Here is a 25560-nt window from a genome sequence, read left to right as displayed (position 1 = left end):
CTCGGCGGGTTGGGGTGGGCCCGGGAGGCTTCCTCTGCTGTGAAGTGAGTGTCCGTCCCATGTGCAAGAACCACAGACAGATCCTCTGAATAACTTACATCTTTCCAGAAGCTTCCACAGCTTCCAGAGGAAAGGGTGGGTTGTGGGATGCCTGCCCGTTGGGTGTAGTTTTGAACGTCCCTGAGCCGGGCGCACTCGGTGGACTGCTGGAGGCACAGCCTCTTCCTGTCCCTGACACGGATGTTCGCGTGTGGACACCACACGCTCTGGCTCCAGACTGCACCACCTTTCTGCCTTCAGCTGCCTCAGCAGGAACATCGGGGACCAAGCAGCACAGAACAGAACAGCCTGCCTCCCCACTGGTGTCGGTCTGGTCCCTCATGGCACATGCATTCCTGATGGCCAATCTTCGGGTGTGGTGACCTCCGTTTCAGAAGCCTCTGGTCACCTGTCCTACCTCAGGGGACAGTTTCCACCAGTCACTGGGCCCTGGAACCGCATGCCCAACACCCTCCTCCCGCTCCTTAACTGCGTCTGCCCTGAGGGGGCTCATTTCCAGTTTCTGGGAGGCTGCTGTAGCTCCTGGGGTCCAGGTTCACCCTGAGGTCAGACGTGAGTGCACCTGTCACGTTCGTGTTTCTAGAAGTTGGCACAGATCCTGGCTTAGCTGTCAAACTATTCCTAGGAACGGTGCACGTGGTTGCTGCTTCTAAAACGCCATTTTTCATCAGACTCAGTCTTGGCTCAGGGTCCGTCACCGAGGCCTCTGGTGGCAACTGCCCAGCAAAGCCTCATTCCTGGGTGTCAGCCAGTGTGGGCTGCCTTTGTCAAGCTTCTTTAAAACATTCACAATTAGCACTTTGAAAACCAGTAAAATAAAGTTTTATTTTGTAGTTATTTCCAAAGTTGACAGACATGGATCAGACATCCGATTTAGTTGCACTGCAGAAAATGTTCATAACCACTTCATAGAAATTACACCATTTTTGTAAATATTTGGGATGGACACATCATTGTTCAAATATTTTAATCCGTAAGCATGAAAGTTTAACAGCCAGAGGCAAACAGAATGAGCTGTCAGCTAGCTATTTTACTTAAACAGGACCCTTCTGGCTATCCCCACCTGGCCCCTCTCCTGTGAAACCAGCAGGTGGCATCCCCTCTCACCTGCCCAGGTGCTCCTGTGTCCAGAGGCCTAATAACACAGGTGTGTTCACACCCAACAGCATCAGGGATGCAAGACTGTGGAGTGAGACATTGGTTCTCAACCCAAGAACCAGATGGAAAAATCTTTATTTGACAAAGTGACGAAAGGGTTTAAGAATGTGAAGAATGTACAAAGCGAAATAAGTTATGGATGGGAATGCTGGGCTCGCCAAGTCCCTGGTGCCGGTGGGCTTTGCTGAGTGCCTCAAGGGGTCGTGTGGCCGCCGCAGGTGCTGTGGTCCCCACGGTGACACCTGTGAGGAGGCCTTCGCCCCACAGGCTCCTGGGGTGAGACTAGGGCAGGAAACCTCGCCAAAGGACCAGCACGTTCCCCTTTCCATCCTGGGCCAGAATGACGCGGCGGTTGAGACACCTCACCCTGCCTCCGCCTGGTCCTAGAGAAATGAGGTGACCCAGCGCAGCCTGTGGAGTGGACGGAGGCACGGTCTCGCCCGTGTTCTTGGCGGCTCCCATGCCAGAGCCGGGCACGGGTGAGGAGAGCGGGGCTCAGGAGCGGGAGATCTTGTCTGGAGGCATGAACCCTGTGTCCCCGAGGGCCCTGAGTGCCACACAGCCGTCAGGCCGGACCACCAGGTGGGTGATGCTGCCATTGTTGAGGGAGAGGCGGAGCCAGCCTTCTGGAGGGAACTGCAGTGCCCTGGGGAGAGGAGGGGGGAGAATGTGCTGCAAGGATCGCCGAGCTCTAGCCACCCCTGCAGACCAGGCGCTGGGCTGAGTGACAGCATTTATGGGATTGCATCACACATGTCGTGACCTGCACATGAGTCAGAAACACACTGGTTTCCTCTAAGTGCACACGATTTGTTTCCATTGAGAGGGGCGGGCAGGGACAGCCCCCAGCCACGGAGCCTTTCCCTGCTCTCCATTAGGCATGGTTAGTATTTACAAAAAAGCCCAGTCTTATTGGGGCACCAGGCATCCTCCGTGCCCAGAGCTTGGGGACGAGTAGCATGGCCCCGGCTTACCCTGTCCCGGCAGCCACCGAGTTCTGTCAACTTAAAAGAATAACCTTCCTGCTCCATAAAGTCTCCGTGTGGCCTTCGCTGTCCTCAGCGTCTGCCCTCAGTCACCATGGAGACGCGTTGGCTCTTTCTGGCCCTTTAGTTCACAGGTCACCCCTACCCCAAGCCCCAGGCACTCCTGGTGCCGTTGCAGCATGGGGGTCACCCAGCAGTGACTGCTTAGGCCAACCTGTCCCAGGATGTGAATAACGCTCTGTCCACACAGCACAGCACAGCAGCCCCCAGGCGGCTTGCCCTCAGGTGCCCAGAGCAGCAAGCAGCACAGCCCCGGGAACAACGTGCACTGAGCACAGGTGCCGGGGCTGGGCCCCCAGAGCACTGGAGTGAAGGGCGTGGAGCCCAGGTGCCCCTCATCCCCAGAGCATGGGTCTGGCTGGGAGCCTGAGTGAGCTGAACCCCTGGGCCTCACTGGGGCCGCCGGTCGCCCAGGCCACAGGCCCAGGGTCAGGCAGGGCGAGCGGAGGCCCTGGGCAGCTGGCTGAAGTGCGTCCTGTCCTGCCGCTGCTGGACTTGTCCTGAGGGCAGCCCCTCAGCGATGGGAGTGCCTGACACTTTCTAATGGATTTGGGGGGAAGGGGAGGGTTCCTCAGTTATTTTCTATACACAGCACCCAGCTGGCTGCCCCACCTCCAGGCACTGACACCGGCTGCTGCTCAGGGGCCACGTCACCAGGGTCCTGGGACTTTCTGTGCAGCCAGGAAGGACGGGCACCGAAGCCGGGGAAGGAGTTCCCTGACTGGCGCCATAGCAGCGGAGCAGCAAGGTGACTAAGGAGGTGGGTGCGACTCAGCACAAAATAAAGGCCCCAGAGCCCACCTGATACAAGCAAAGGGAGGCAAAGACTGGCTCCTGCAGAACTATGGTAACGAGGACAGATCGCGGCACACACCAGCCGTGCAGCAGGGGACTCGGTCGGTGTGAACCCGAGGCGAGGAAACAGGATGTGGGCACGTCGCCACCGAGGGGAGACACAACTGTGCAGGGACAGGCGCAGCACATACGGAATGGTGCCTTCACTCAGGGCCACGCTCACACCACCCAGGACAGGACCTAGGCTATCTGCTGCCCAAACACACGATCACGAGAAACTCCAGACACGCGGCCTCCAGGACAGTGGGAAGGCCCGAGGCAGGCCAGCGGAGGGCGCCTCACCTGCACACGATGTAGCGGATGACGTTGGCATGGCATATGAAGATCTCGTAACTGTCCTCCTGCTGCTTGACATCTGCCCGGTGGATGTAGTTCCGGAAGGCGGCCTCGATCCTGGCTCCGTCTTCATAATACTGCTGGGGGCAGAGAGAGGCACCTAAGCCTGGAGGCTGCCAGCCCGAGTGGAGGGAGGAGGGAGAGCCAGGGGGCAGCAAGGGAAGGGAGACCACCGTCCTCGGGCGTTTTACCACAGCTTCCGGCTTCCAGTGAGACACGGGCGGGTCAGGCTCGATGGGGGCGCCTTCCCTCAGCAGGTCAGTGCTGACCGTGGAGACACCTGGAGAGCAGCAGGGATCAGCGGAGACCCCGGGTGTCCCTTCAAGCTGCCAAGGGACCGGGACGGCCACACTCACCTGGCAGGTGTTTGCTGATGATGTCGGTGGTTTCTACTGCGCGGGTCATGGAGGAATGGACGATTTTGTTAAACTTCAACCCCAAGCTTGCAAGTCGGAGACCAGTGAGCTCAGCCTGTTCACGACCTTGAAGGTGAAACATGAGAATTACATGCGGCTGGAGTCCCTCCTGTGTACCCCACCAACGCTTCTGTCCTTACCAAGTAACAATGAGTCGATCTAGTGACCTTCAGTCCCAGGCAGAAAAAAAACCATTAAACAATGAGGAAGGTAGAGGGTTGCTAACATCTGGGTGGGCCCTGCCTACTGTCTCCGAGTCCCTCACACCAATCTCTCTCAACTTTGTCCAAAGACTGAGGCTCGAAGGCTGTGACCCCACTGGCTATGTGAGCCCCACAGACGCGAACATGGGTGTCGCTGCCTGCGGCAACACCCACTGCACGGGCAACCTCATTTTCTTGTGCTGCACAGACCTTGCTCTTTTTACAAATTGAAGGTAAGACCCTCCACCAGCAAAAAAATTACAACCAGCTTTACTGCCATGGCCTGGAACCACACCCACAATATCTTTGCAACATTTGAAGTTGAGGATGTTTTCAAAGCCGGCCTTGTGTCAGAGGCTGAGAATTGCTGACAACGACAATGCTCGAATCTGGGCCAACAGGCTCAGGGAGGCCGCTCAGCCTCCCACATACCCAGGGGTGTCAGGGTGCGGTCCTTTTCCCGGGGGGCGTCCGTGTGGTACTGGGAGTGCCTGATGAGGAAGATGTGCCGCGTGGCCTTGGCTTTGTAGTTGTCGATCCTGGACGCCAAGTCCTCGTCTCCAGAGCCCGAGTGCCTCTTCCGAAGGTTGACCAGGGAGAGCGGTTCTCGCCTAACGTTGAAACAGGAGACAGCATGTCCTTGTGACCCGCCTCGCCTGCCACCCTGGAGAACTTCTGACAAGATGGTCTTGCTGTCCGGGGAGAGCACAGGAGCCAATGCCCTCATCCACCCCAGAGCCGGGTGCCAGGCCTACTGTGGGCAACCAGACAGGGAGCAAAACAGACACACAAAGCCCTTCTGCAGCTTGTTCTGCAGGGACAGACTGGGACCAGCAGGTGACCAGTGACGGAGAAAGGAAGCAGGTGATGGGAAGGAGCGGCTTTGGGAGGGCGGCCACAGCCCGCTGAAGGGGAGGCCGAGTCTGGAGCTGTGCTGCCCAACAGTAGCCACTAGCCCTGTGGCTACTTCACTCAAAACAAAGAAAATGAAATAAAGTTGAAACTCCACTTCCCCAGTCACGCTAAGCACAGTTTAAATGCCCAGCAGCACATGGGACGATGAGGACAGGTTCCCACGATCATGGCCCAGATGGACGGCATTCCGAATGCTGGGACCTGGTGGAAGGGGCTAGGACACAGCAAAGCCACTGAGAAGTGACAGGTGATGGCAGGTGTGTCCGGTGGCTCGATAGAAACAACATCAGTGACACTGGCAAGGCCAGGACAATAACACTCGGCTGGAGTGAGTTCTGGGGCCCCAGTGGTGATTCTGGGGCTCTGCCTGGGCAGGGAACCCTCGGTGCCCGTAGCAACCAAGCTGTCATGGCAGGTGGGTGGGAGCTGGGGCTGAGTCAAAGACACCTGGGAGCTGCAGGCAGACAGGAAGTGCCAGGGGGCAGCAAGGGAAGGAAGAGGCTGCAGACGTAGAACTTTCCAGCACGGACGGTCCCCCCCGCCCATGAATCTAGGCTTCAACCTCCGAGTGAACCTGCTTCCTTACAAAGGCCTGAGACGTTCGGGAGCCTACACTGATGTCTAAAAAAGAGAAGAGAAATTAGGTGCGGAGCACACAGGAACTGTCATCTGGGCCAACTTCCTGAAAATCTAAAACTATTCACAAATAAGTTTACCTTTTAAACGTTAGAGGCTACAACAAAGAATCCCTACCGAGGTGCTGATAGGACCAGGCTAAGAGCCTCGCCCAGCAAAGTGCCATCGGGACCTGGGAATGTCTGTCCCCAGAAACACAACACCGCGACGTGGGCAGTTTCAACCCTGCGAGCAGGCAGCGTGGAAGCAGGAAGAGCGGCGGGGATTTCATGCAGTAACTCACTTTATTCAATCCGGCGCGTCACAAGGACTACCGGCAACTAAGTACTTACGCATCTGCGCTGCTCTGGTTTTAAAATTTAAATTAACATTAAATGAGACTAAGAATTGTTTCCAGGTCACAGGAGTCACCTTTCAAGTGCTGATAAGGGCACGTGTCTGGGGCCAGGGACCGACCCAAGGTCCCGGGAGGCGCCTGCGAGTCCTGCCCCGGCGCGTCCTCCCTCCTCGGCACCCACACCCTCCTCCCGGCGGTCAGGAGGGTCCGACAGCCACCGCCGACCCGGAGCCGGAGCCGGAGCCGGAGCCGGAGCCGCAGGAGGGAAACCGCGGCGACAGCCCGTCGCGAGGTCCTCTGCCCCGAACTGAAGGCGACCCCTTGGGTCAAAATGACCACTGTCCCCGCTTCCCGCGCTCGCCCCTCGTCACAGCCAGAGACCCGCACGGAGCACGCCGCCCTCTGTCGAACCGGCTTACCAGGCCGAGCGGAGCGGCCAGGGGCCGGGAGGACCCACCCGCGGCCCCCCCGGCTCCCTTCCTGCACCCGCGGCCACCACCCTGCACCCGCGGCCACCCCCCCTGCATCCCCGGCCCCCCTCCTGCACCCGCGGCCCCCCTCCTGCACCCGCGGCCACCCCCCTGCACCTCGGCTCCCTTCCTGCACCCCCGGCCACCCCCCTGCACCCCGGCTCCCTTCCTGCACCCTCGGCCACCCCCCTGCACCCCCGGCCACCACTCTACACCCCCGGCCACCCCCCTGCACCCGCGGCCCCGCACCTGTCCCAGTTGGGGTTCCAGACGCCGGGCCCGGGATGCGCGGCTCCCGCCCACGCCGGCGGCTCGACCACGCGCGGCTCCGCGTCCCCGCCCCCGCGGGGCTTCCCCACCGCCACGGCCGAGAAGAGCACGGCGGCCGAGCCGCCCGCCAGGCCACAGGCCGCCAGCTGCAGCGCCTGCCGGAACGCCATGCCTGCCCGTCCCGCCGCTCCGCGCACGCGCTTATGGGCGCGGACCGCGCGCGGCGAGGCTCACGCTTCCGCCGACGTCAGCTCCCGGCGAGCGGGCCGACGCCGCGAGCCGGAAGTCCCGCCTCCCGGGGCGCACTGGCCGCGGGGGCAGCCGGGAACGCAGCCAAGAGGTGAGTGGCTGTGCTGTGGTTCCCCCCAGTTTCTGCGGGAAGTCCGGGGGCAGGTCGCTGCCGCCTTCGAGAGCGAGCGTTCCCGCGGCCGGGACAGCGCGGGGCTCCGGGACTGCAGGTGCGGAGAGGAGGCGGGGGAGGCGGCCCCGGAGATGAGAACTTGGGCGCTTGTTTTGTCTTCACTGTAAAGCAGGCACCCAGGGGGCTGCTGTCCTAACCACGTGCAAGCTCAGCCCAGGGCGTCAGGCGCGTTCGCGCTGTGCAGCGACACCCCCGTCCCCTATGTACACCCTGCCGGCGCCCACTGTCCCCGTCACTCGCTCGCTCCGCGTTTCCCGCGCGCGCCCTGGCTCCCGCCATCCGTTTCTATGCGGTTGACGCGAGGGACCGCGTATAATGGAATCGTCTAGTCCTTGTTCTTTGGGGACCAGCTTCCCTCACCCAGCATCATGTCCTCAAGATTCATCCGTGATGTAGCAGGAGCTGAATTCCCTTCCTTTTTAAGACCGAACACGGTCCCGCTGTATGGAGAGCCCACATCTTCCTCTCCATTCACCAGTCCGCGGACACGGGTTGTTCCCACCTCCTGGCCGTTGTAATGCTGCTGTGGGCATGGGTGGGCCGATCTCTCCTCCAGTCCCTGCTCTCAGTTCTCTGGGGTCGCACGCCCATAGGGAAGTTCCTGGGTCATCTTTGCAGGTGTTCAGGTTGGGAAGTGACATGATCTGAGTTACATTTTAAAAAATCACTCTGGCCCAGCTGGCGTGGCTCAGTGGTTGAGCATCAACCTACGAACCAGGAGGTCACGATTCGATTCCTGGTCAGGGCACATGCCCAGGTTGGGGGCTCCATTCCCAGCCAGTCAATGATTCTCTCTCATCATTGATGTTTCTCTCTCCCCATCTCTTCTTTTCTGAAGTATACACACACACACACACGTTGTTTTTTTAAGTAAGAAGCCCCCAGAGCCACAGCAGTCATTAGGAGAAATTTAAATTACCCTTGAAAAAGGTACATTATAGTTTATTGTGATCCTAATGCAGTCTAAGGTGACAAGTGAAATCATTCTTAGTATTTTTTCGAGGTTGCTGTTTCTCCATCATTTTAGGGCGCATTGATCACATGATCTGGAGTCAGATTCGTTCTGCCCCGGCCGTTTCTGTCTCACCCGGGCAGGTGGCACTCCCCCGTGCTGGTGTAGCCTCTCCAGATCCTCCTCACTTCCCCAGGGAGGCCAGGTAGGCGTACCAGAATAGAGCCACCAGGTTAGCAAAAAGCACCCGGAACTGCCAGAGAGAACACAGGCCCCAGTGAGCGCAAGGCCCTGACAACACCCACCAGGCACCAGTCCCCTCGGGCCGAGTTCCTTCACTGGCAGGTCCGGCCGGCACTGTTGCACTTACAGGCCTTTACTTTGTAGGGAGCACTGGGCAAGACCCCCAGCAGAGAGCAATGGGGAAGACAGTTCCTGCCTCACTAGTTACACAGGCCAGCAGGGAAAACACTGAGTAACTGTCCCTCACCCTCCTTCACGAACAACAACTTCAGGTCCTGGCTCAGCCTCTTACCCCAGGACTGGCCATCACACGGTGCCTTCATCCAGTCCTGACACCCTCCTGACCGGCTCTTCACTCTAGGCTGTCACTGCCCATTGCCCTGCTCAGTGATCTCACAGGCAAACGCCACCTGAACTCCAGTCAGTGAGTCTATCCGGCAGGTAAGCTCCATGGACGAAAGTCTGGTCCATCTCGTTAACCACTGTATCCCAAGTCTGGAGCAGCGGGGCAGAGAGTAGGTGCTCCACAAACATTTGTTGAATAAACCACTGCCCCTTAAGCATCGCCTGCAGCCACCTGAAATGGAACTCCAGCCACACCGCATTCTGTCCCTACTACTTTCAAAGACTCCGTTTTCCAGCCTGCCCTCTGACAGCCACAGAGCCATGTCCTCAGCCATCCTGTCTTCTTTGTGGAGTGCATGGTGTCCTTACCTACCTGTTCCCTGGGTTCACTCTTGGGAAAAACCTCGACCCTCCCTGCCTCTCACCTCTCCGAGCCCCAGGCCCGTGCACGTGCAGGTCTTCAGCCTCTGTGGCCCCCGTCGTCTGCATGCTCACGTTCTCAAGTTTACCCCTTTACCCCTCTTCAGTCTGCCCTACCCATCCCTGGCCCTCCCAGAGGAAAGAAGGTGTGGACAGAGGTCCCCAGTAACAGTCACCCCGAGAAAACAAAGATTGTTGCAAGGGTGGGGGAAAGGCTGATGGGAAAGGGCCTCTGGTGGAGGCTGGGGCCCTGGGGCCCTGGGCAGTGAGGCAGCCTCACCTGTATGGGGACGTAGTTGACGTTAATGAACTGCACTGGGGTCCAGACGCGCCAGTTCATCTGCAGCGCCGGCCAGAATGCGCTCCTCACCTTGGCAGCGCCAGCGGCGGCATCTCCGCCCTGGAAAGGAAACACGGGGTGAGTGAGCCACACTGCCTCAGGCTGAGATTGGGGCACTGGGGTCTGGGGACCCCCAAACCCTAATGCAGTGGGGTTTTTTCACTGTAGACTTTGTTCCGTGTAAACATGGCAGCACATACGGGTGGGTAATGAGCAGTGCAGCTGTAAGCAGCTCACCATCCACTTGGGAAACCACCAGAGCAGTGAGCGCTGCTCACACGGTGGGGACCCGTGTCCTTGCCCTCGCACCGAGCTGACCTGGTGGTGGGGGGCAGATGCAAGGCCAGAATGACGTGAAATGGAGGTACAGTTGGGGCAAGGCCAGTGCTCAGTAATTGCAGCTGGTGCTGTGGTCCTGCATCGCTGCCGGGAGGGCCTTCCAGACGACAGTTCTAGGAGTTAACCAACCAGGAACCCACACAAAAGGGACAGCCTGTGGTGGAACCTGCGACAGGGTGTCTGGTGAAACACGCTGGCGGCGGCGGCTGGAGTGTGTGATTGTGTGAGCTCGTGGTCCGCTGTGCTCCTGCATATTCCCTTTCTGTGTCGGGACTTTATGCACTTTGATAACACTTTATATACTCCCTTTGTATTTGGAAGGAAATAAAAAGAGCAACAGCCGTTGTACCCTCGCCTCTAATGTGGGCACCTTTTGCTTCCTCCTGGCTCAGATGTCCTAAGGACTTCCCAAACATTTCTTTTTCAAACTATCAGGGAATTACTAGCAATCACAGCTAAGTCTTAACATCTTTCCTACTTATCCCCAGGGTCATGGTACACAACAAAGGTAATTCTCCTTCGTAACAAAAACTGGAGATGTTTCAAAATAAAACCTCAGTGAGGAGCCTTTACCTGCTGTGATTGGTTGGAACAAATGTCAAGGCAGACCATGGCACATTCTGGGCACAGCAGACTGGCAGAGCGCGGGTGGAGGGGTTGAAGGGCCCGTTAGAGCGGACCTGACCTGGCGCGGTGGGCTCAAGTCGGCCTCCTCGGGGCACCCAGGCTCTCGGGTACCAAGTTAGCTCAGGCTTCTGCAACATCACTGAGGCCTGAAACTCCTGGGCCCCGGGCCTCCTCCGCAGTCTGCGTGACTCCTTTTCGGAATCATGTCTGATGACGTATAAAATGTACAGGACTACTGTGGGAACAGCCACACTGAATACAGCTACCCAAGTATTCGGGAACGTTCTCTGACGGGCTAGAGGACGTGCTTTATTAACACCTTCAGGGACCAGACCTGACCGCAGGCGCAAGGAGTGGGGCGCACAACCCAGGCTCGGGGACATCCGACTGTGGTTTCCGCTCATACCCACAGGCACTGCCAACACGGCTGTGCTTTGCTTCCGACGTGGATCAAGGCAACTGTGAACCTTCAATGTGAGAGTCGGAGAAGTTCGCAGACCCCAAGTTCCACCCCGATGCCAGGCTAAGAACCCTTGCCCACTGGGGAGCGGCAGCAGAGACCAACCTCCAGGAAGCTCATGACGAGGAAGAACAGCAGCAGGAAGGCGGGCGCGAAGAGCAGGCGGTCCAGGAGCAGCCTCTTGAGCCCGGCCCAGGGCACCTCGGGAGGGATCCAGTGCTCCATGAAGAGGTAGAAGAAGTGGCTCAGCGGCCCGGTGAAGAAGAACCTGAGGCCACAGGGGGAGGGGGAGGGGGAGCTGGACCACCTTCTCAGGGCTAGGCTCACCCCCAAACGCCAGGTCCCAAACCCGGCCTCTCTCCGCACGGACCACACAGACCCATGGTCCTGGAAAGTGCACTTTGTTTGAATCTGCTTCCAGCGTTCCTGTTTGCTTCCAACAGGCCAGACTTGTTCCTGCCTTGGGTTCCTGCCACCTTCACGTGGCCGGCTCCTTCTCAACACTTGGCTTGGAGAGTTCTTTCCTGGTGGCTCTAGAGCCCCCTGCTGTCCTTGCCACCCTCTCTTCCAGGCCCATGTGGCTTTCTTCATAGCATTTATCACCACATGCCCTGACCCCATTTGTTTAGTTGTATAGTGCCCTCTCTCTGCCCCAGTAAGTAAAACCGTCACAGGGCAGGACCGTGTCTGTCTGTTCACTGCTGTGTCTGCAGTGCCCCGGCAGGGCCTGAGTCAGAGGTGCTCAGCAATAAATAAATGCACCCCCAACCCCACCCCTGGAGTTTTTCCATCAAATCCTTCAGGTAATCAGCCAGGGTGAACCCTGGGGCTGTGCACCTGTTGCCTGCGTTGCTGCTGCTCTTTCCAGGGTGTGCAGAGAACTGGGCCCCGCCACAGCATCTGGGACAAGACCTGCTGCTCCATAAAATTCAGTAATAGAAAGGGGCAGGGACTCGGGGACCTTCCAACTTCTGACACTGAAAGCCTTTAAGCAAGTGGTTCTCAGTTGTCCATTCTCACCCTGAGGACCAGTGGCCTGGAGCAGGGGTTCTCAGTGGGAGAACAGAAGCCTTGAGGATGGAAAACTGGTTGGTGAGGCCTTCCAGGTGGTTCTGGTACACTCTCCCCTCCCTGGGGTGGGGAATTACAGCTTAAATACATATGGGAAAAATGTGATGAGTAAAGTTAACTACTTACAAAAATGGTATTTGTGAATTTTGAATTGGAAAAAAAAAATCACTTGCTGCAAAAGGCTCCAAAGTGATCTGTCTGTACAAACACTCCTTTTGGCCAGAGAACCCAGGGTGGGTTTAACTGGTAAAACTCCTGAATCTCTGAGCTTCTGCAATTCAGTAAGTGGTTCAGAAACTAGACATTTTTCAGGTCACCTGAATGCTTCTCTGGATGCTTATGCTATGAAAATAACTACCTGGCCGTACCTGAGTCTGATTTCCGCTTTCATGGGTCTTTGAGTCTTGAGGTTGGCCTCTAGGTTCAGGGGAGTTATCTGCTCTTAGTGTTCTCAGCTCAGTGAGAGGCCACTCCCACCCATGAAATTAAAAGTAACCATATCAAACTAGAAAATAAGTTAACCTTATCCCCTGTTCTGATTTTCCCCCATGATTACTTCAATGCTTTTTAAAATTATTTTTCCAAATTAGATCATTCCAGAAACTGGGCACCTTCGCTTTGTTGTGCTTGGCTCCGCGGTGGAACTCACCCGTAAATGGCATATCTGAGGGGCCCACCGACATCTAGCTTTTGAGAGCAGTTTTCTTTTTTCCACTTCTTAATCATCTGGGCCAGGAAGTTCCCAAGTGCTGACAAAATGCCACTGTGGACAGACAGGGAGTGAGAAACAGGAGGACCAGCAGGAGGGCTGCTGTGAGGCCAGGCTGGGGATGGGTGGAGACCGGTTCTCATCAAAGCAGCTGCCATGCAAGGTGCCCGTGTCGAGGGGCGGAGGCAGCAGCAAGATCTCCACTTGGCGGGTGTGCCAGTGTCAGTGTCCTGCTGGTGACACCATAACTGCAAAGGTGACCGCGTGTGGGAGGTAGGTGCCGGGAGGGATCCTTATGAGGGAAAGTCCCTGTACTTGGACTCCGTTGGTGGATAAAGCCTGTACATGTGGTAAAACTCTGGAACTAAACACACTTGGCAGGTACAAGAAAGGCTGGGGGAGTCCGAGTCTGACCTGGGGACTGTGCCCACGCCAGTGTTCTGGTTGTGAGAGTGTATTAGTTCTGCAGATGTTACCGACGGGGGAACTGGGCAAGTGCACCGGGATCTCTGTGTTGTTCCTCGTAACTGCATGTGAGTCTACGGTTATCACAATAAAAATGTCCGTGAAAAAAGAGGCCCGGTGGCTCCAAAGCTTGGTCTATCGCTGACTTTTGAGAAGCTCTCTGAGCCGAAATACCCGAAGGTCTCACGGTGGGCGGTGAGACCGGGATCTGACCCCTGGCTGCTCCTCGCTCATCCTCGCCCTGCTCACCGGGCAGGTGTTCAGCCACACAGACGTCCCACTCCCGAGCTTGCTCCTCCCTCAGGACCTTTGCTCTGCTGTGCCCGCTGCCAAAGCGCATTTGCTTCCCTTCTGCCCCGCACCCCTTCATTCCGGCCTCTGTTCAAATGTCCCCTTGGATAAGTTCCCCGTTTTGTGTATTTATCTACTTTTTGTCTAGTTCTTCGCTAAAATGCAACCTCAATGAGGGCCAGGGCCCTACCCACCTGTCTAATGCCCGCACACGGGAAGCACGCTGTGCATATTTAGGAAAGGCTGGGCCAATAAAAGGGAACAGGCTTGTAAAATTCGTTAAATGAGGGCAGTGGCCGGGAAGTCGTCCCATAAAAAGTTTAAGGGCCGAACTGCCAGTTAAAGCACGGAGCTCTGCCAGGACCAACCTGACCACCTCGCCCTCTAACTGACAGGTGAGGGCCCCTCCGCCCCGGGGGCGGTCTGCGGGCCCCCAGACGTGGTGCTTCCTCAACCCGGCTCCCGGTGCCCAGCGTCAGTGCCTACGAGTCCCTGTTGCGAGCCAACTGCACCGAACCGCCGGTGCCGAGCTTCCCGTGGGTTCCCGGCCTTTGGAAGCTCGTACACTCGGGGTTTCTCCTTTCTCACTCAGCCCCCGGGAGGCGCCTACTCAGAGGGTCTCCGCCGCCCCCCACCCGGCTCCGGCCGCCGCGCGCCGACCTGGTGGCCGCCTTGGTGAGCACCGGGTAGAGCTGCAGGACGCGCAGGTACTGGGCGAGCGCCCGCCGCGGCAGCGCCCCGAGCCCGGCCTCAGCCCGCAGTCTGGACGCCGCGGGCGCCATCCCTCCGCGCGCCGCGCCCGCCCCGGGTCTGCTCGGCGTCGGGCGCGGGGACGGGCAGACACTCCCCGCCCAGCCGCGGCCGCAGCGCCGCCCCGCACAGAGCCCGCCTTGCGCCGCGCGCGCCTCCGCGCACTTTTCCTCGGGTCCCTAACCGGCCGCCTCCCTCCGGGCGCCGGCGGCGATTGGATGTCGACGCGCCTGCGCACTCTGCACCCGAGGCCTGGGGGAGCCGCCTCCCCGCGGGCACGCGCGGCGATTGGAGCTCGGCGCCGAGCCTCCTGATTGGGCGGCGGGCGCTTCCGGTCTCTCGCGAGAGGTGGTGGGAGCGCGCCAAGTTTCACCGAGGCTGCAGCGGCGGCGCGATGGTGCTGAGGAACAGCGGGCGGCGGTACGCGGAGCCCGGCGGGGACGCCGAGACCACCCGGTAAGGGACGCCCCGGGCGGGCGGGCGGCGGGCTCGGGGCCTTCCTCCTTGTGGCCCTGGGCTCGCGCTAAAAGGCGGCGGGCGCTCGGGGAGCGGGGCGGGCGCGGGGCCGCCGCTGTGGTAGAGCCGTCCGACCCCTGGACGGCCGGGCGTCGCGGAGGTGGCGGCTCCTTCCGTGAGGCCGAGGCGCTGTCCAGCGGGTGGGCGGCCCTCCCTGTGCTGCGGCTGCTCGGGTCTTCGGTGCCTGAGCCGCCGGGACGAAGGGGGTGCGGCGCGGAGAGAGGGCTCGGGGTGGGGGGGAGACGCTCGTCCGCTCACCGCCGGCCGCAGCCTGTCCCGCGTCGGGCGGTGCAGGAGGCGGCTCGCCGGAGCGCGTGCTAATGTCCACTTTGCTCATGTCCCCGGCTGCCCACCAGGAGCCCTGTCCGCGGCCCGGCGCCCGGGGCTCACCTGCCCGCTTGTCCGGGCAGGAGCAGAACCCAGTCCATCCCGCTATTCCGTGCTGCCGCTTTGCAGTTTTCTCTCGATAATACCCATGGAAAAGTCTCCTATAGTAGCTAGTGCCGACCCCATTTTGCCAAGAAACAAACTAACAAACTTGGGGACTAACATCTCAGAAATAAGTTTAAACAAACAACTTCTGAGATAATTCCCCGGAGTGGTAACATCTGGCATCGCTAGAGCGGGTGTGACGGCCAGTGCATCGGGCACGCGTGTGTGTGTGTGTGTGTGTGTGTGCGCGCGCGCGCGTGTGCGTTCGCTGTGCGCTGTCAGTCACACCATGTGTTGGTGGCTCCACCGCAATCAAAACGGAGCAGTTCTGCCCCAGGGATCCCGCCTGCTGCCCTTTTAATGCCACAGCGCCCCCTCCCCCCCAAACCTTCCCTGTGGCCACGCCAATGCCCGCCTGCAGTGTTGGTCCGTCCTTCCTCCCTCCCGTTCAGGGATGATGGCGCCTCTTCCTCTGTGTCGGCACTCAAGCGCCTGGAGCGCAGTCAGTGGACGGATAAGATGGATTCTCGGTTCGGATTTGAGAGGCTCAAGGAGCCAGGGGAGAAGACGGGCTGGCTGATCAATATGCACCCGGTGAGCACGGGGCTCCCCCCTTCCTCCCCCGCATGCCCTCGGGATGCCGGGGCCCTTGCCTGGGGGTGGGTGCGCTTGGCGTGGGAGCCTGTTTGGGTGGCACAGTGGAGGTGGGCTTGCAGGTCTCCTACTTTTTAACATTTCGGGCATTTAACATAGAAGACGTTGAGGAGATGGGGGGTGGGTAAGAGTGTAACTTTCAAGGATGAGGGAGAAATGGAGAGAGATCCCCATCGGGAGGCTGCTGTGCTGGTTCTGGTGACTGGGCGGGTGGTGTAGTTGGGTGGGGTGGGAAGTGGGTGGGGAGGGGGGAGGGGGGTACAGGGGAGGGGGGTGTGGTTCATGAAGAGCAGGAGGAAGGGGCTCGGTGTAGAGCAGGGTGGGGACCCCCTTCCTGCCAAGGGCCATTTGGATATGTATGACGTCGTCCGTGGACCAGACAAAATTATCAGCTAAAAAATTAGACTGCTGTATTTGGTCAAACTTTTTTTGAAATATATTTTTATTGATTTCAGAGAGGGAGAGAGAAATAGAAACATGGATGAGAGAGTCATGGATCGGCTGCCTACTGCACGCCCCCTCCTGGGGGTCGAGCCCACAACCCCGGCCTGTGCCCTTGACCAGAATCGAACCCGAGACCCTTCGGTCCGCAGGCCGACACTCTAGCCACTGAGCAGATTGCCTCGGGCTGGTCGAACATTTCATTAACGCACCCATAATGCCTTGGCAAGCGCCAGACCCATGCCTCCCCTACCCCCACCCCCCGGTGTAGAGGATAACCTCATACCCATACTGACTCTCTCCCAGACTGAGGTTTTAGATGAAGATAAACGCCTGGTCAGTGCAGTGGATTACTACTTTATTCAAGACGATGGGAGCAGATTTAAGGTGAGCCCCTGAAACCAAGGTGCGCCCCACTCTGACAAGGCTCCGCTGAGCTGAGAATGACGAGCGTTCATTTAGCTCCGCAGCTGCAAGGCTTGGGAGGCTTCCCTGTGCTGCTGCCTGGAGCCCATCGGGAGCATGGCCCTTGCAGCGCCTCGGCGCCCACTGAGGGTGTGCTGTGCTGAGAGACTCTGGGAAAGGGGGCGGGGCCATGCAGCCCTAAATCCCTATGGCCCCGTTTCTCCTGTGTGACAAGGCCAGGTGCACTGCGTCTGGCAGCCTCTCTTCACCATTCTCCCTTTTCCTCTCTCATCGCCCTTGAACGGGTTGGTGACTCTTGCAGGTGGCGCTGCCCTACAAACCATACTTCTACATTGCGGCCAGAAAGGTAACTCTGGCCCCTGAGTCAGTTCCGATGAACTGTGCCTCCTTGTTCTGGGGGAGTGTCGGGACTGGGAACGAAGAGGCCTCTGGAGGGACCGCAGGGAAGGAGATGGGCTTTACTAACAGAGAGGCCTTCCTTCTGGTCCTGACTTAGGGTTGTGAGCGAGAAGTTTCGTCTTTTCTCTCCAAGAAGTTTCAGGGTAAACTTGCTAAAGTAGAGACCGTTCCCAAAGAGGATCTGGACTTGGTGAGTGTCCCTCAGACCTTCCAGGGTATGTAAAGCTGGGCCCACTCTGCTGGCCGGCAGTGACCTGGCAGGAGGCCAAGCTTGGCGCCGGTGGGTGTGGGGAGGTACCGATGATGGGGCCTTGACGCCTGGACGTTGGTCCCACAGGCAAGGTTGGACAAGGTGCTTGGAGTTGCCAACTCTTTGACAAGTATATTTACCTTGGAGTCATCCTGCCCTTATTTTCTCTCCCCAATAAAATCCGTCCTCTCTGGAACTCATAAGCATGATCTCTTCACTCTGCAGCCAAATCACTTGGTGGGTTTGAAGCGAAATTACATTAAGCTGTCTTTCCACACCGTGGAGGACCTTGTCCGAGTGAGGAAGGAGATCTCCCCTGCCGTGAGGAAGAACCGGGAGCAGGGCCACACCAGTGACACCTACACGGCTATGCTCTCCAGGTAGGTTTCCTCCTGTGGGCAGAGCAGCCAGTCAGCCCACAGGACTTTCCCATTTTTCCTAAATTGAAAAGATGGATGGGAGGTGGGAAAACTCAGCAATTAAGTTCTTTCTCTCTCACTCGCTCTCTCGCAGTGTTCTGCAAGGGGGCAGTGTGATTATGGACGAAGAGGAAACCTCTAAGAAGATTGCGGACCAACTGGACAACATCGTGGACATGCGAGAGTACGACGTGCCCTACCACATCCGCCTCTCCATCGACCTGAAGATCCACGTGGTGAGTGGGCGTGGCTCATGGGTGATGCCCAACTGCGGGAGGTGGGACTGAAGGGTAAACCCATGAAAGCAGATGCAGGACTCTAGCTCAGGGCTCCCTGTCCTGCAGGCACACTGGTACAACGTCAGGCACCGAGGGAGCGCCTCGCCGGTGGAGATCACCCGCCGAGATGACCTGGTCGAACGGCCCGTAAGTGCTGCTTGCATTTCCTCCATCCCAGTTTCCCATGGGTTTTTGGAGAGGTCTAATTCAGTGCTGAAAGGTGAATTTGATTCAGAGGTTTGCTGGCTTCTTTTTCCTAAATACTTTCTGGAAGGAGTTGTGGACTAGTCGTTTTTCAGGTCAGTTTCTGGCTTCGAGTATAATTTCACCTGTGCCTGTGTCTCCCCGGGTGATGTGTGTGAGCTGGGCTGGATCTGAGTGTGGGAGGGAGCACCTCAGCTTCCACGCAGGGAGCTGATAGCGAGTGATGTGGTGAAAAATGGATTCATAACGAAGGCCTTGGCTCAGGGACAGCTTCGCGATCATGTTTTCTCACGTCTAAGATGGCGACGTCAGCCCTGAGCCAGTCTTCTGTCAGGGTTGTCACGAAGGCCAAAATGGGGTCATGCTTTTTTTTTTTTTTATGATTTTTTGAAACAGGATGGGAGAGAAAGAAACAATGATTTGTTGTTCCACTTACTCATGTCATCATTGGTTGGTTCTTGTATGTGCCCCAACCGGGGATTGAACCTGCAACCTTGGTGTATCTGGACGATGCTCTGACCAACTGAGCAGCTCGTCCTGGATGAGGTCATGCACTTTAAGGAGCCTTGAGACTCGGGTGTTGTGCGGTCGTAGGCTTTTCCTGCGATCTAGCCTTTTCTCATATTGTTGGCTGTCACTCCACCAGGGGGTGTGGAATCCTTGCTGTGGGCCAGATAGCCCCATGCACCTGTTCCACGTTTTGGGGAGCCTTTCCCTGTGGCAGCTGGCCTCTTGGTTTTAGCAGCTGAAGGTGCGTGTGTTCTGTGGCCGATTCATGCTACGTTTTGTCCCTCTAGGACCCTGTGGTTTTGGCATTTGACATTGAGACGACCAAACTGCCCCTCAAGTTTCCTGATGCTGAGACTGACCAGATTATGATGATTTCCTATATGATTGATGGCCAGGTGAGCAGTGCCTTCTGGAGTGTGAGCTCCCTGGAAATAGGGACCTTGTCGGTCCCCAAACCAGAACAGTGTTCACCCCACGACTCACAGTTTTGGGTGAATAATGAGTGAGTGGAATCCAAGGAAGTGAGCAAGCAGGCTGTTCTGACACCAGCACGCTCCCCCTTCCGATGGGAGTCTGACGCTCAGGGTGTGGACGCTCAGCAGCTCCCGGTGCTGCTCAGGTTGTTGTAGTCTGAGTTTCTGGGCCGAGTGCCAAGAGGCGTGCTCAGCTTTGTGTCTAACCCACGCACCTGCTGGTGAACTTCCAGGGCTACCTCATCACCAACAGGGAGATCGTGGCAGAGGACATTGAGGACTTTGAGTTCACCCCCAAGCCGGAGTATGAAGGGCCCTTTTGTGTCTTCAATGAGCCTGACGAGGTAGAGGTGTCGCTGGGAAGCTGCTGGTGCTGTGGTGAGGTGGGAGGAGAGGCATGCTGACCCTTCTGAGGCCTCGGCGTGCCTACAGTCAGAGCAGCAGCTTCTGGGCTTGGGGTCCCTGTTGCGACCCTCACGCATGTGCAGGCACTAATGAAGGGTTGCGTGAGGTTGCTTTTCCAGAACTTTGGGAGAGGTGCTTGAAAGGAGTTTGAAAGAGGAAAAGCAACCCTCTGAGTGCCTGATGCGTTGAATTCAGGTCCATCTCATCCAAAGATGGTTTGAACATGTGCAGGAGACCAAACCCACCATCATGGTCACCTACAATGGGGACTTTTTTGACTGGTGAGTCTAATGTCTAATTGGGGAAAAACTAAAAAGTGTTCAGGAGGGCAGGTTACACGAATTGGGAATATACCTAGTGCTGCTGAAGTGTATGCTGAGAGATGGTAATGATGGGGAAAGTGGGAGGGGAGGGGCAGGAGGGCACTGCATTTGAGGAGTCGGTGTGAGGAGCTCCTGGGGTAGCGTAGCATCCCCTGGGGGCAGTCTTCCCTGTCCCTGAGGGGATTAGAGACTAACCGGAAAGTGCTTGTCCAACCTCTCTGGTCCCTAGGCCTTTTGTGGAGGCCAGAGCAGCTGTCCACGGACTGAGCATGTACCAGGAGATCGGATTCCAGAAGGACAGCCAAGGGGAGTACAAGGCGCCCCAGTGCATCCACATGGACTGCCTCAGGTAGGTCCCGCCGCTCCCCTGGCAGCTTGTCAGTGTCCCGGGAGGGCGTCCACGGGTGCAGGCCTATCCACACCTGGGAGGGAGGGAGGTAGCCTCTGGGAACAGCCCTCCCCGCTGAGGACAGCGGCTGCAGGCTCTGGCATCTCCTGAATTTGCAGGTGTGTTTGTGAAACTACCTGGATCCAGGTGAGTGATTTTCACGAGGGGCCTGCACCGTGTGGGGTCTTGGTGCAGATCTTGGGGTGCCTGTTAGGTCTCTGCACCTTGCTGTGTATGTCCAGCTTTGCCACCTTCCACAGGTTCCTGGACTTGGTCTCAGACTCACCTCTGGCCTTTGCTCTCCTTTCTAGGTGGGTGAAGAGAGACAGCTACCTCCCTGTGGGCAGCCACAACCTCAAGGCGGCCGCCAAAGCCAAGCTGGGCTACGACCCTGTGGAGCTGGACCCCGAGGACATGTGCCGGATGGCCACCGAGCAGCCCCAGGTTCCTGTGCTGCGCTGACTCGGGGCTCTGGGGGTCAAGGGGACCTCCGGACATGCCGTGGCCCTTATCTCTGATGTGCTCTCCTCAGACTCTGGCCACGTATTCGGTGTCGGACGCGGTGGCCACGTACTACCTGTACATGAAGTACGTCCACCCCTTCATATTCGCCCTGTGCACCATCATCCCCATGGAGCCTGACGAGGTCAGTGCCTCTCCCGGTCCTGGCAGCCTGTGTGGACTGGGCCGTGGTCTGAAGCCTGGTGTTTCCCCGTAGGTGCTGCGGAAGGGCTCCGGGACCCTGTGCGAGGCCTTGCTGATGGTGCAGGCCTTCCACGCCAACATCGTCTTCCCCAACAAGCAGGAGCAGGAGTTCAACAAGCTGACGGAGGACGGCCACGTGCTGGACGCAGAGACCTACGTGGGCGGCCACGTGGAGGCCCTCGAGTCGGGCGTGTTCCGCAGTGACATCCCCTGCCGGTTCAGGATGGTGTGCCCCCTGGGTCTCCCGCGGCTTAGAGGCACCCAGGAGCCACCAGGGCTGAAGGAAAGCCCTCACCCCTGGCGGGCCCACCAGGCGTCCTTTGTCGGGCCTGCCCTCGTCCAGGACAGTGCAGCGTCCCGTCCCGCCCAAGGTAGGCTGGTGGCTGCCAGAGCATTCGCCGTCTCATCTGTGCCCCTCTCGGTCACTTCCTCCAGAATCCCGCCGCCTTTGACTTCCTGCTGCAGCGGGTGGAGAAGACCATGCGCCACGCCATCGAGGAAGAGGAGAAGGTGCCCGTGGAGCAGGTCACCAACTTCCAAGAGGTAACTCTCTGGAGGTGTTCCCACTCCTGTGGACGGGTTCCTTCACGCGTGGCCTGTCGCGCACCTACTGTGTGCTGGTGCTTGGACCCTGAGACGGGTGACAGAGTTGTCACAGTCGACGCCCGACTTCCTGGCTGGGAGAGCTTCACAGGCTCTGGGAACGTGGGGGGGTCTTAGCCCACGGAGTCAGTAGGCAGCGAGGAGCTATTGGAGGCTTTCAGTTTATTTTCTCGTTGTTAAGGGGCCTTGAAAAGGACAGTAGCCTGGCCAGAGTGGCTCCGTTGGTTGAATGTCATCCCAGCCACCGAAAGGTTGCCAATTCAATTCCCAGTCAGGGCACATACCTGGGTTGTGGGTTTGATTCCCCAGTCGGGGAGCGTTCACGTGTTTCTCACATGCATGCATATTGCGCACTCTCTCCCTCTCTAAGCATGTCCTCTGGTGAAGATTTAAAAAAAATTTTTTAGTGATGACAGTAAATTCTTAGAAATTACCGAGTAGGACATAGTGACTAAAATCCATCAAATACGAGCACCAAGTGTCCTTTGCAGTGTCACCTGCCTGGGGACCCCAGGGACCTTCCCCTGTGCTGGCCCTGATCCCTCGGACACTGTCGGGCTCCGCTCAGCACTGCAGCGCGTTCGCTGGCTTTCCTGGGGGTAGTTTGTACCAGTTTTAGGATTGGTTCCAAGGAACATCTTGTAACAGATTCAGCAGTTTTCTCCCACTTGCAATTCTGCTCCTGCCACGCTGTCCTCATTAGGGCTCTGCTCGTTGGTGCAAGCCTCCAGCACCTCCCGGCCTGGTGTTGGGCTGTCTTCGGTTTCTAGTCTCCAGTTTTTATCGGGTCACCAGCCTCCACCTCCTTCCTCTTCCGCTGTAGGTGTGTGATCAGATTAAGGCCAAGCTCACCTCCCTGAAAGATGTTCCTAACCGTATCGAGTGTCCCCTTATCTACCATCTGGACGTGGGCGCCATGTACCCCAACATCATCCTGACGAACCGCCTGCAGGTAAGACGGACGCCTGCGTCAGGGTGGAGTTCTTCTGCCTGGCCCTAACTGCTCCCTCCCGTCCCCTCCGCAGCCCTCCGCCATGGTGGACGAGGCCACCTGTGCAGCCTGTGACTTCAACAAGCCGGGGGCAAACTGCCAGAGGAAGATGGCTTGGCAGTGGAGGGGCGAGTTCAGTGAGTGCCTGCCGGGCTGGGGGTGCTCAGCAGGAAGCGGTGGGTCTCTGTCACACTCTTCTCTCACCTGTCACCTTCCCAGTGCCGGCCAGTCGCAGCGAGTACCATCGGATCCAACACCAGCTGGAGTCGGAGAAGTTCCCCGCCTTGACCCCTGACGGCCCCGCCCGGGCCTTTCACGAGCTGTCCCGCGAGGAGCAGGCGAAATATGAGAAGAGGAGGCTGGCAGGTGAGGGGCCTGCACAACTTTGGGGCCGTCATTGGGCTGTATTGGTGCGGCACGGCCTCCAGTCAGTTAAACTGGTCGTTGAAGCCTCGGTGACCCAGCTCCTCCTGTAGGTTCTCGTTCCTCGTTTCCCTGCATTGCTCAGGGCTCAGCTCCTTCCTGTGGTCTCGGCGTGTTTGGCCCACTCACATGGGGGCTGCCTTTCTTTGATGTGATAAACTAGCTGCAGAGAAAGCTGCGTTGGTTGGCCTCCATGGCATCCTGGCTTCCTTTGTCTCCCACGTGGAGTCTCAGTGCCCCCTCCCATTGTGCCTCAGATTACTGCCGAAAGGCGTACAAGAAGATCCACGTGACCAAGGTGGAGGAGCGCCTCACCACCATCTGCCAGCGGGAGAACTCCTTCTATGTGGACACGGTGCGCGCCTTCCGGGACAGGCGCTACGAGTTCAAAGGTCTCCACAAGGTGGGCCTCCTTTTCTCAGATGCTGGCCCTTGCTGGGTGCTGCCGGACAGTCGTGGGTGAGCAAACACATCCTCAAGTGCCTGCTGTCAGTGCTCTGCCTGTCAGGGTGTCCGAGTTCTGTTGTTTGAGAATCCCTATAACGCAGCTTGTCAGCTGCATCAGGTAAGTGAATGGAATCATGGGAGCCCCTGGGTCTCTGGCCACGCGAAGCCCTGCCTCTGTTGCTGCTCTTCGGACGTGCACTCGTTTGCTGCCCCAGCTCCTCCTGCCAGGCCCTGGGCTCTGTCCGAGGAGGTGAAGGTGACCCCGAGGCTAAGGTGTCCAACGGGTTGTTGCTGTGATGGAGTATTTCCTCCTGGTCCTGACCTCACAAGAGATAAAAATGGAGCCTGGCGCGTGTCTCTGTGTTCAGAAGCCCTTTTAGGACGCCAGCCTTACACGGGGTGGTTCTAGGTTAAGGTGAATCAGGACACGTGAGAACTGAGCATGTGGTTGTGGCCTGGCTCCTGGGTTGGGGTTGTGCAGACCCCATAGGGGACAAGTCCATGTTGTGTCCGTGGTAAGTTTCCTCGGGGTGGGAACAACATTACGGTTATGCAGGAGCTTGTCCTTGTCCCTAGAAAATGTGTGCTGACATGTTTAGTACCTTCAATGTCAGTGACAGTGCTGAGAGAGCCGGGGGGGGGGGGGGGGGGGCGGAATAAAGGAAATATGGCCAAATATCAAGTGTCCCTCTAGAAGTGCCTGCGGTCTTCATTCTGTTTGTTGTTAAGTTTCCGATACATTTGAAGTTTTCAAGATGTGAAGTAGCTGTGACTGTAGAATGGGAGCTGTAATCTAGGAGTTGTGTGTCCCCAGGTGTGGAAAAAGAAGCTCAGTGCAGCCGTGGAGGCAGGCGACGCGGCCGAGGTCAAGCGCTGCAAGAACATGGAGGTGCTGTACGACTCCCTGCAGCTGGCACACAAGTGCATCCTCAACTCCTTCTATGGCTACGTCATGCGCAAAGGGTACGCTCTTGCTGGGCCTGGGCGGGGCTGTGGAGCTAGTGAGTGAAGGATGGGAGAGGGGAGAGCTGGGTGCCTGCGGGCCTCTGTACAGAAGTGTGGCTGGAAGCGGTCTGGGGCAGGTGGAGGGAGGGCCACATCGACTCATGGTTCTGGGGTAACAAGGGGCATGGGCACCACTGGGCATGCTCGTCTGAACATCCCGGGCAGGAGACAGCAGTTTGGTAGTTTCTGTCCTATGTCTGTGACTTAAGAAATGTCACCGCCAGGCCGTGGAGACGGTCCCAGCCATTCGTCAATTTCTAAGCAGCCGTGGGATTAACAAAGGGGTAAAGTTGATTGAGAGGTTGAGGGGCGGAGGGAGGGAGAGTCCCAAGGTGGAGACCTCCTGGGCCCGGGTTCCGGGGTTGGGCGCTGCATGGCGATGGGGTGAGGTGGGGCCTGAGTGTCTCCATTGGACGTAACCAGGTGGGAGGTCCTGGGAAGGGTCAGCAGGGCAGCTCTGGGGAGGAAGAGAAGTGGTGGGTGGCACAGGGACTGGATTGGAGGGAGGGTCATTGTGTGTATTTGTGCTGCTTTTTAACGGCAGAGGGAGTGGGCAGAGAGCAGGGCTGGAGCGGAGCAGAGTTTCAGGCAGGAGGTGTGAGAACAGGGGGCCATGGCTGCTGAGGGAACCTTCGAGCGTGTTTTCCCTGAGTCGCTGGGGGATGCACATGGGGTTGGGAGAGTGGAGAAGGCTCACGGGGACACCAACCATTGGGGATGGTGTGGATAATCCCCTGAGGCTGAGGTCATGAACCATTGTGCTGCCTCCTTCCAGAACTTTCCAGAGCTGAGCCCAACACACTGAAGTAGGAACAGAGAAGGTTCTCAGCCCAGAGCTAATGTCCCCCTTAGCCCTCCTGCCCAGCTTCCGAGTCCCCTTCTTGGTGCCCTTCTCCCCACCTCTCCTTTGATCTCGATGACCCTCTCGGGGGAGCCCACCCACCTGCAGCTGTGACTATCTTCCCAGGGCCCGCTGGTACTCCATGGAGATGGCCGGCATTGTCTGCTTCACGGGGGCCAACATCATCACCCAGGCGAGGGAGCTGATCGAGCAGATCGGGTGAGTCCCGAGTCAGGAGCAGGCGGGCGAAGACGAGCTGGAGAGTGGGGACCTCGTCTGCTGTCAGGACTTA

At 58.1% G+C, this 25560-nt stretch overlaps 3 protein-coding genes across 4 annotated transcripts in view; 1 reads left to right on the top strand and 2 right to left on the bottom strand.

Moving 5' to 3' along the window:
* Nucleotides 1–865: 865 nt before the first annotated feature.
* Nucleotides 866–6915, bottom strand: PGAM5 (PGAM family member 5, mitochondrial serine/threonine protein phosphatase). 2 transcript variants are annotated; one of them, XM_036303501.1, is made up of 6 exons: nucleotides 6682–6915; nucleotides 4507–4685; nucleotides 3812–3937; nucleotides 3647–3735; nucleotides 3402–3535; nucleotides 866–1864 (listed from the first exon to the last, which is right to left on the bottom strand). In XM_036303501.1, exons 1-6 carry the CDS (start codon nucleotides 6870–6872, stop codon nucleotides 1714–1716), a joined length of 870 nt encoding a protein of 289 aa, XP_036159394.1. In that variant the 5' UTR covers nucleotides 6873–6915; the 3' UTR covers nucleotides 866–1713. The 2 variants fall into 2 exon arrangements, with proteins under 2 accessions (XP_036159394.1, XP_036159395.1); XM_036303502.1 differs by having other exon boundaries at nucleotides 3402–3532.
* A 1112-nt stretch (nucleotides 6916–8027) lies between these two features.
* Nucleotides 8028–14312, bottom strand: PXMP2 (peroxisomal membrane protein 2). Its single transcript, XM_036303504.1, has 5 exons — nucleotides 14046–14312; nucleotides 12570–12683; nucleotides 10955–11117; nucleotides 9364–9483; nucleotides 8028–8328 (listed from the first exon to the last, which is right to left on the bottom strand). The coding sequence occupies exons 1-5, from the start codon at nucleotides 14165–14167 to the stop codon at nucleotides 8260–8262; spliced, it is 588 nt and encodes a 195-aa protein (XP_036159397.1). The 5' UTR covers nucleotides 14168–14312; the 3' UTR covers nucleotides 8028–8259.
* Nucleotides 14313–14426: 114 nt separating this feature from the next.
* Nucleotides 14427–25560, top strand: part of POLE (DNA polymerase epsilon, catalytic subunit) — a 28896-nt gene continuing 17762 nt past the window's right edge. The window contains exons 1-22 of the mRNA XM_036303496.1: nucleotides 14427–14591; nucleotides 15536–15677; nucleotides 16485–16565; nucleotides 16906–16950; nucleotides 17101–17193; nucleotides 17479–17633; nucleotides 17767–17908; nucleotides 18017–18097; nucleotides 18952–19059; nucleotides 19371–19481; nucleotides 19738–19823; nucleotides 20095–20214; nucleotides 20565–20697; nucleotides 20786–20899; nucleotides 20972–21184; nucleotides 21394–21501; nucleotides 22385–22513; nucleotides 22587–22689; nucleotides 22772–22918; nucleotides 23233–23378; nucleotides 24237–24385; nucleotides 25395–25487. Coding sequence (XP_036159389.1) covers nucleotides 14530–14591; nucleotides 15536–15677; nucleotides 16485–16565; nucleotides 16906–16950; nucleotides 17101–17193; nucleotides 17479–17633; nucleotides 17767–17908; nucleotides 18017–18097; nucleotides 18952–19059; nucleotides 19371–19481; nucleotides 19738–19823; nucleotides 20095–20214; nucleotides 20565–20697; nucleotides 20786–20899; nucleotides 20972–21184; nucleotides 21394–21501; nucleotides 22385–22513; nucleotides 22587–22689; nucleotides 22772–22918; nucleotides 23233–23378; nucleotides 24237–24385; nucleotides 25395–25487 — 2561 coding nt within the window. The 5' untranslated portion in view covers nucleotides 14427–14529. The remainder of the gene's footprint in view (nucleotides 14592–15535; nucleotides 15678–16484; nucleotides 16566–16905; nucleotides 16951–17100; nucleotides 17194–17478; nucleotides 17634–17766; nucleotides 17909–18016; nucleotides 18098–18951; nucleotides 19060–19370; nucleotides 19482–19737; nucleotides 19824–20094; nucleotides 20215–20564; nucleotides 20698–20785; nucleotides 20900–20971; nucleotides 21185–21393; nucleotides 21502–22384; nucleotides 22514–22586; nucleotides 22690–22771; nucleotides 22919–23232; nucleotides 23379–24236; nucleotides 24386–25394; nucleotides 25488–25560) is intronic.

Source organism: Myotis myotis, unplaced genomic scaffold, assembly GCF_014108235.1.
Source record: "Myotis myotis isolate mMyoMyo1 unplaced genomic scaffold, mMyoMyo1.p scaffold_m19_p_37, whole genome shotgun sequence".
NCBI classification, from domain to species: Eukaryota; Metazoa; Chordata; class Mammalia; order Chiroptera; family Vespertilionidae; genus Myotis; species Myotis myotis.
Note: the sequence above shows the minus strand (reverse complement) of the source record. Positions and strands in the feature narration are given on the sequence as shown.

Bases quoted from the DNA above. Each gene is read 5' to 3' on its own strand.
- PXMP2 (XM_036303504.1), bottom strand. From the start codon at position 14,167: ATGGCGCCCGCGGCGTCCAGACTGCGGGCTGAGGCCGGGCTCGGGGCG. The intron at 12,684-14,045 runs GTCGGCGCGCGG...GTCTGTCCACAG, and splicing joins CTCACCAAGGCGGCCACCAG to TGGCATTTTGTCAGCACTTG. The intron at 8,329-9,363 runs GTGAGGCTGCCT...TCTCTCTGGCAG, and splicing joins TCAACTACGTCCCCATACAG to TTCCGGGTGCTTTTTGCTAA.
- PGAM5 (XM_036303501.1), bottom strand. From the start codon at position 6,872: ATGGCGTTCCGGCAGGCGCTGCAGCTGGCGGCCTGTGGCCTGGCGGGC. The intron at 3,938-4,506 runs GTATGTGGGAGG...TTCACCTTCAAG, and splicing joins CCGCACCCTGACACCCCTGG to GTCGTGAACAGGCTGAGCTC. The intron at 3,536-3,646 runs GTAAAACGCCCG...CTCTGCCCCCAG, and splicing joins ACTGGAAGCCGGAAGCTGTG to CAGTATTATGAAGACGGAGC.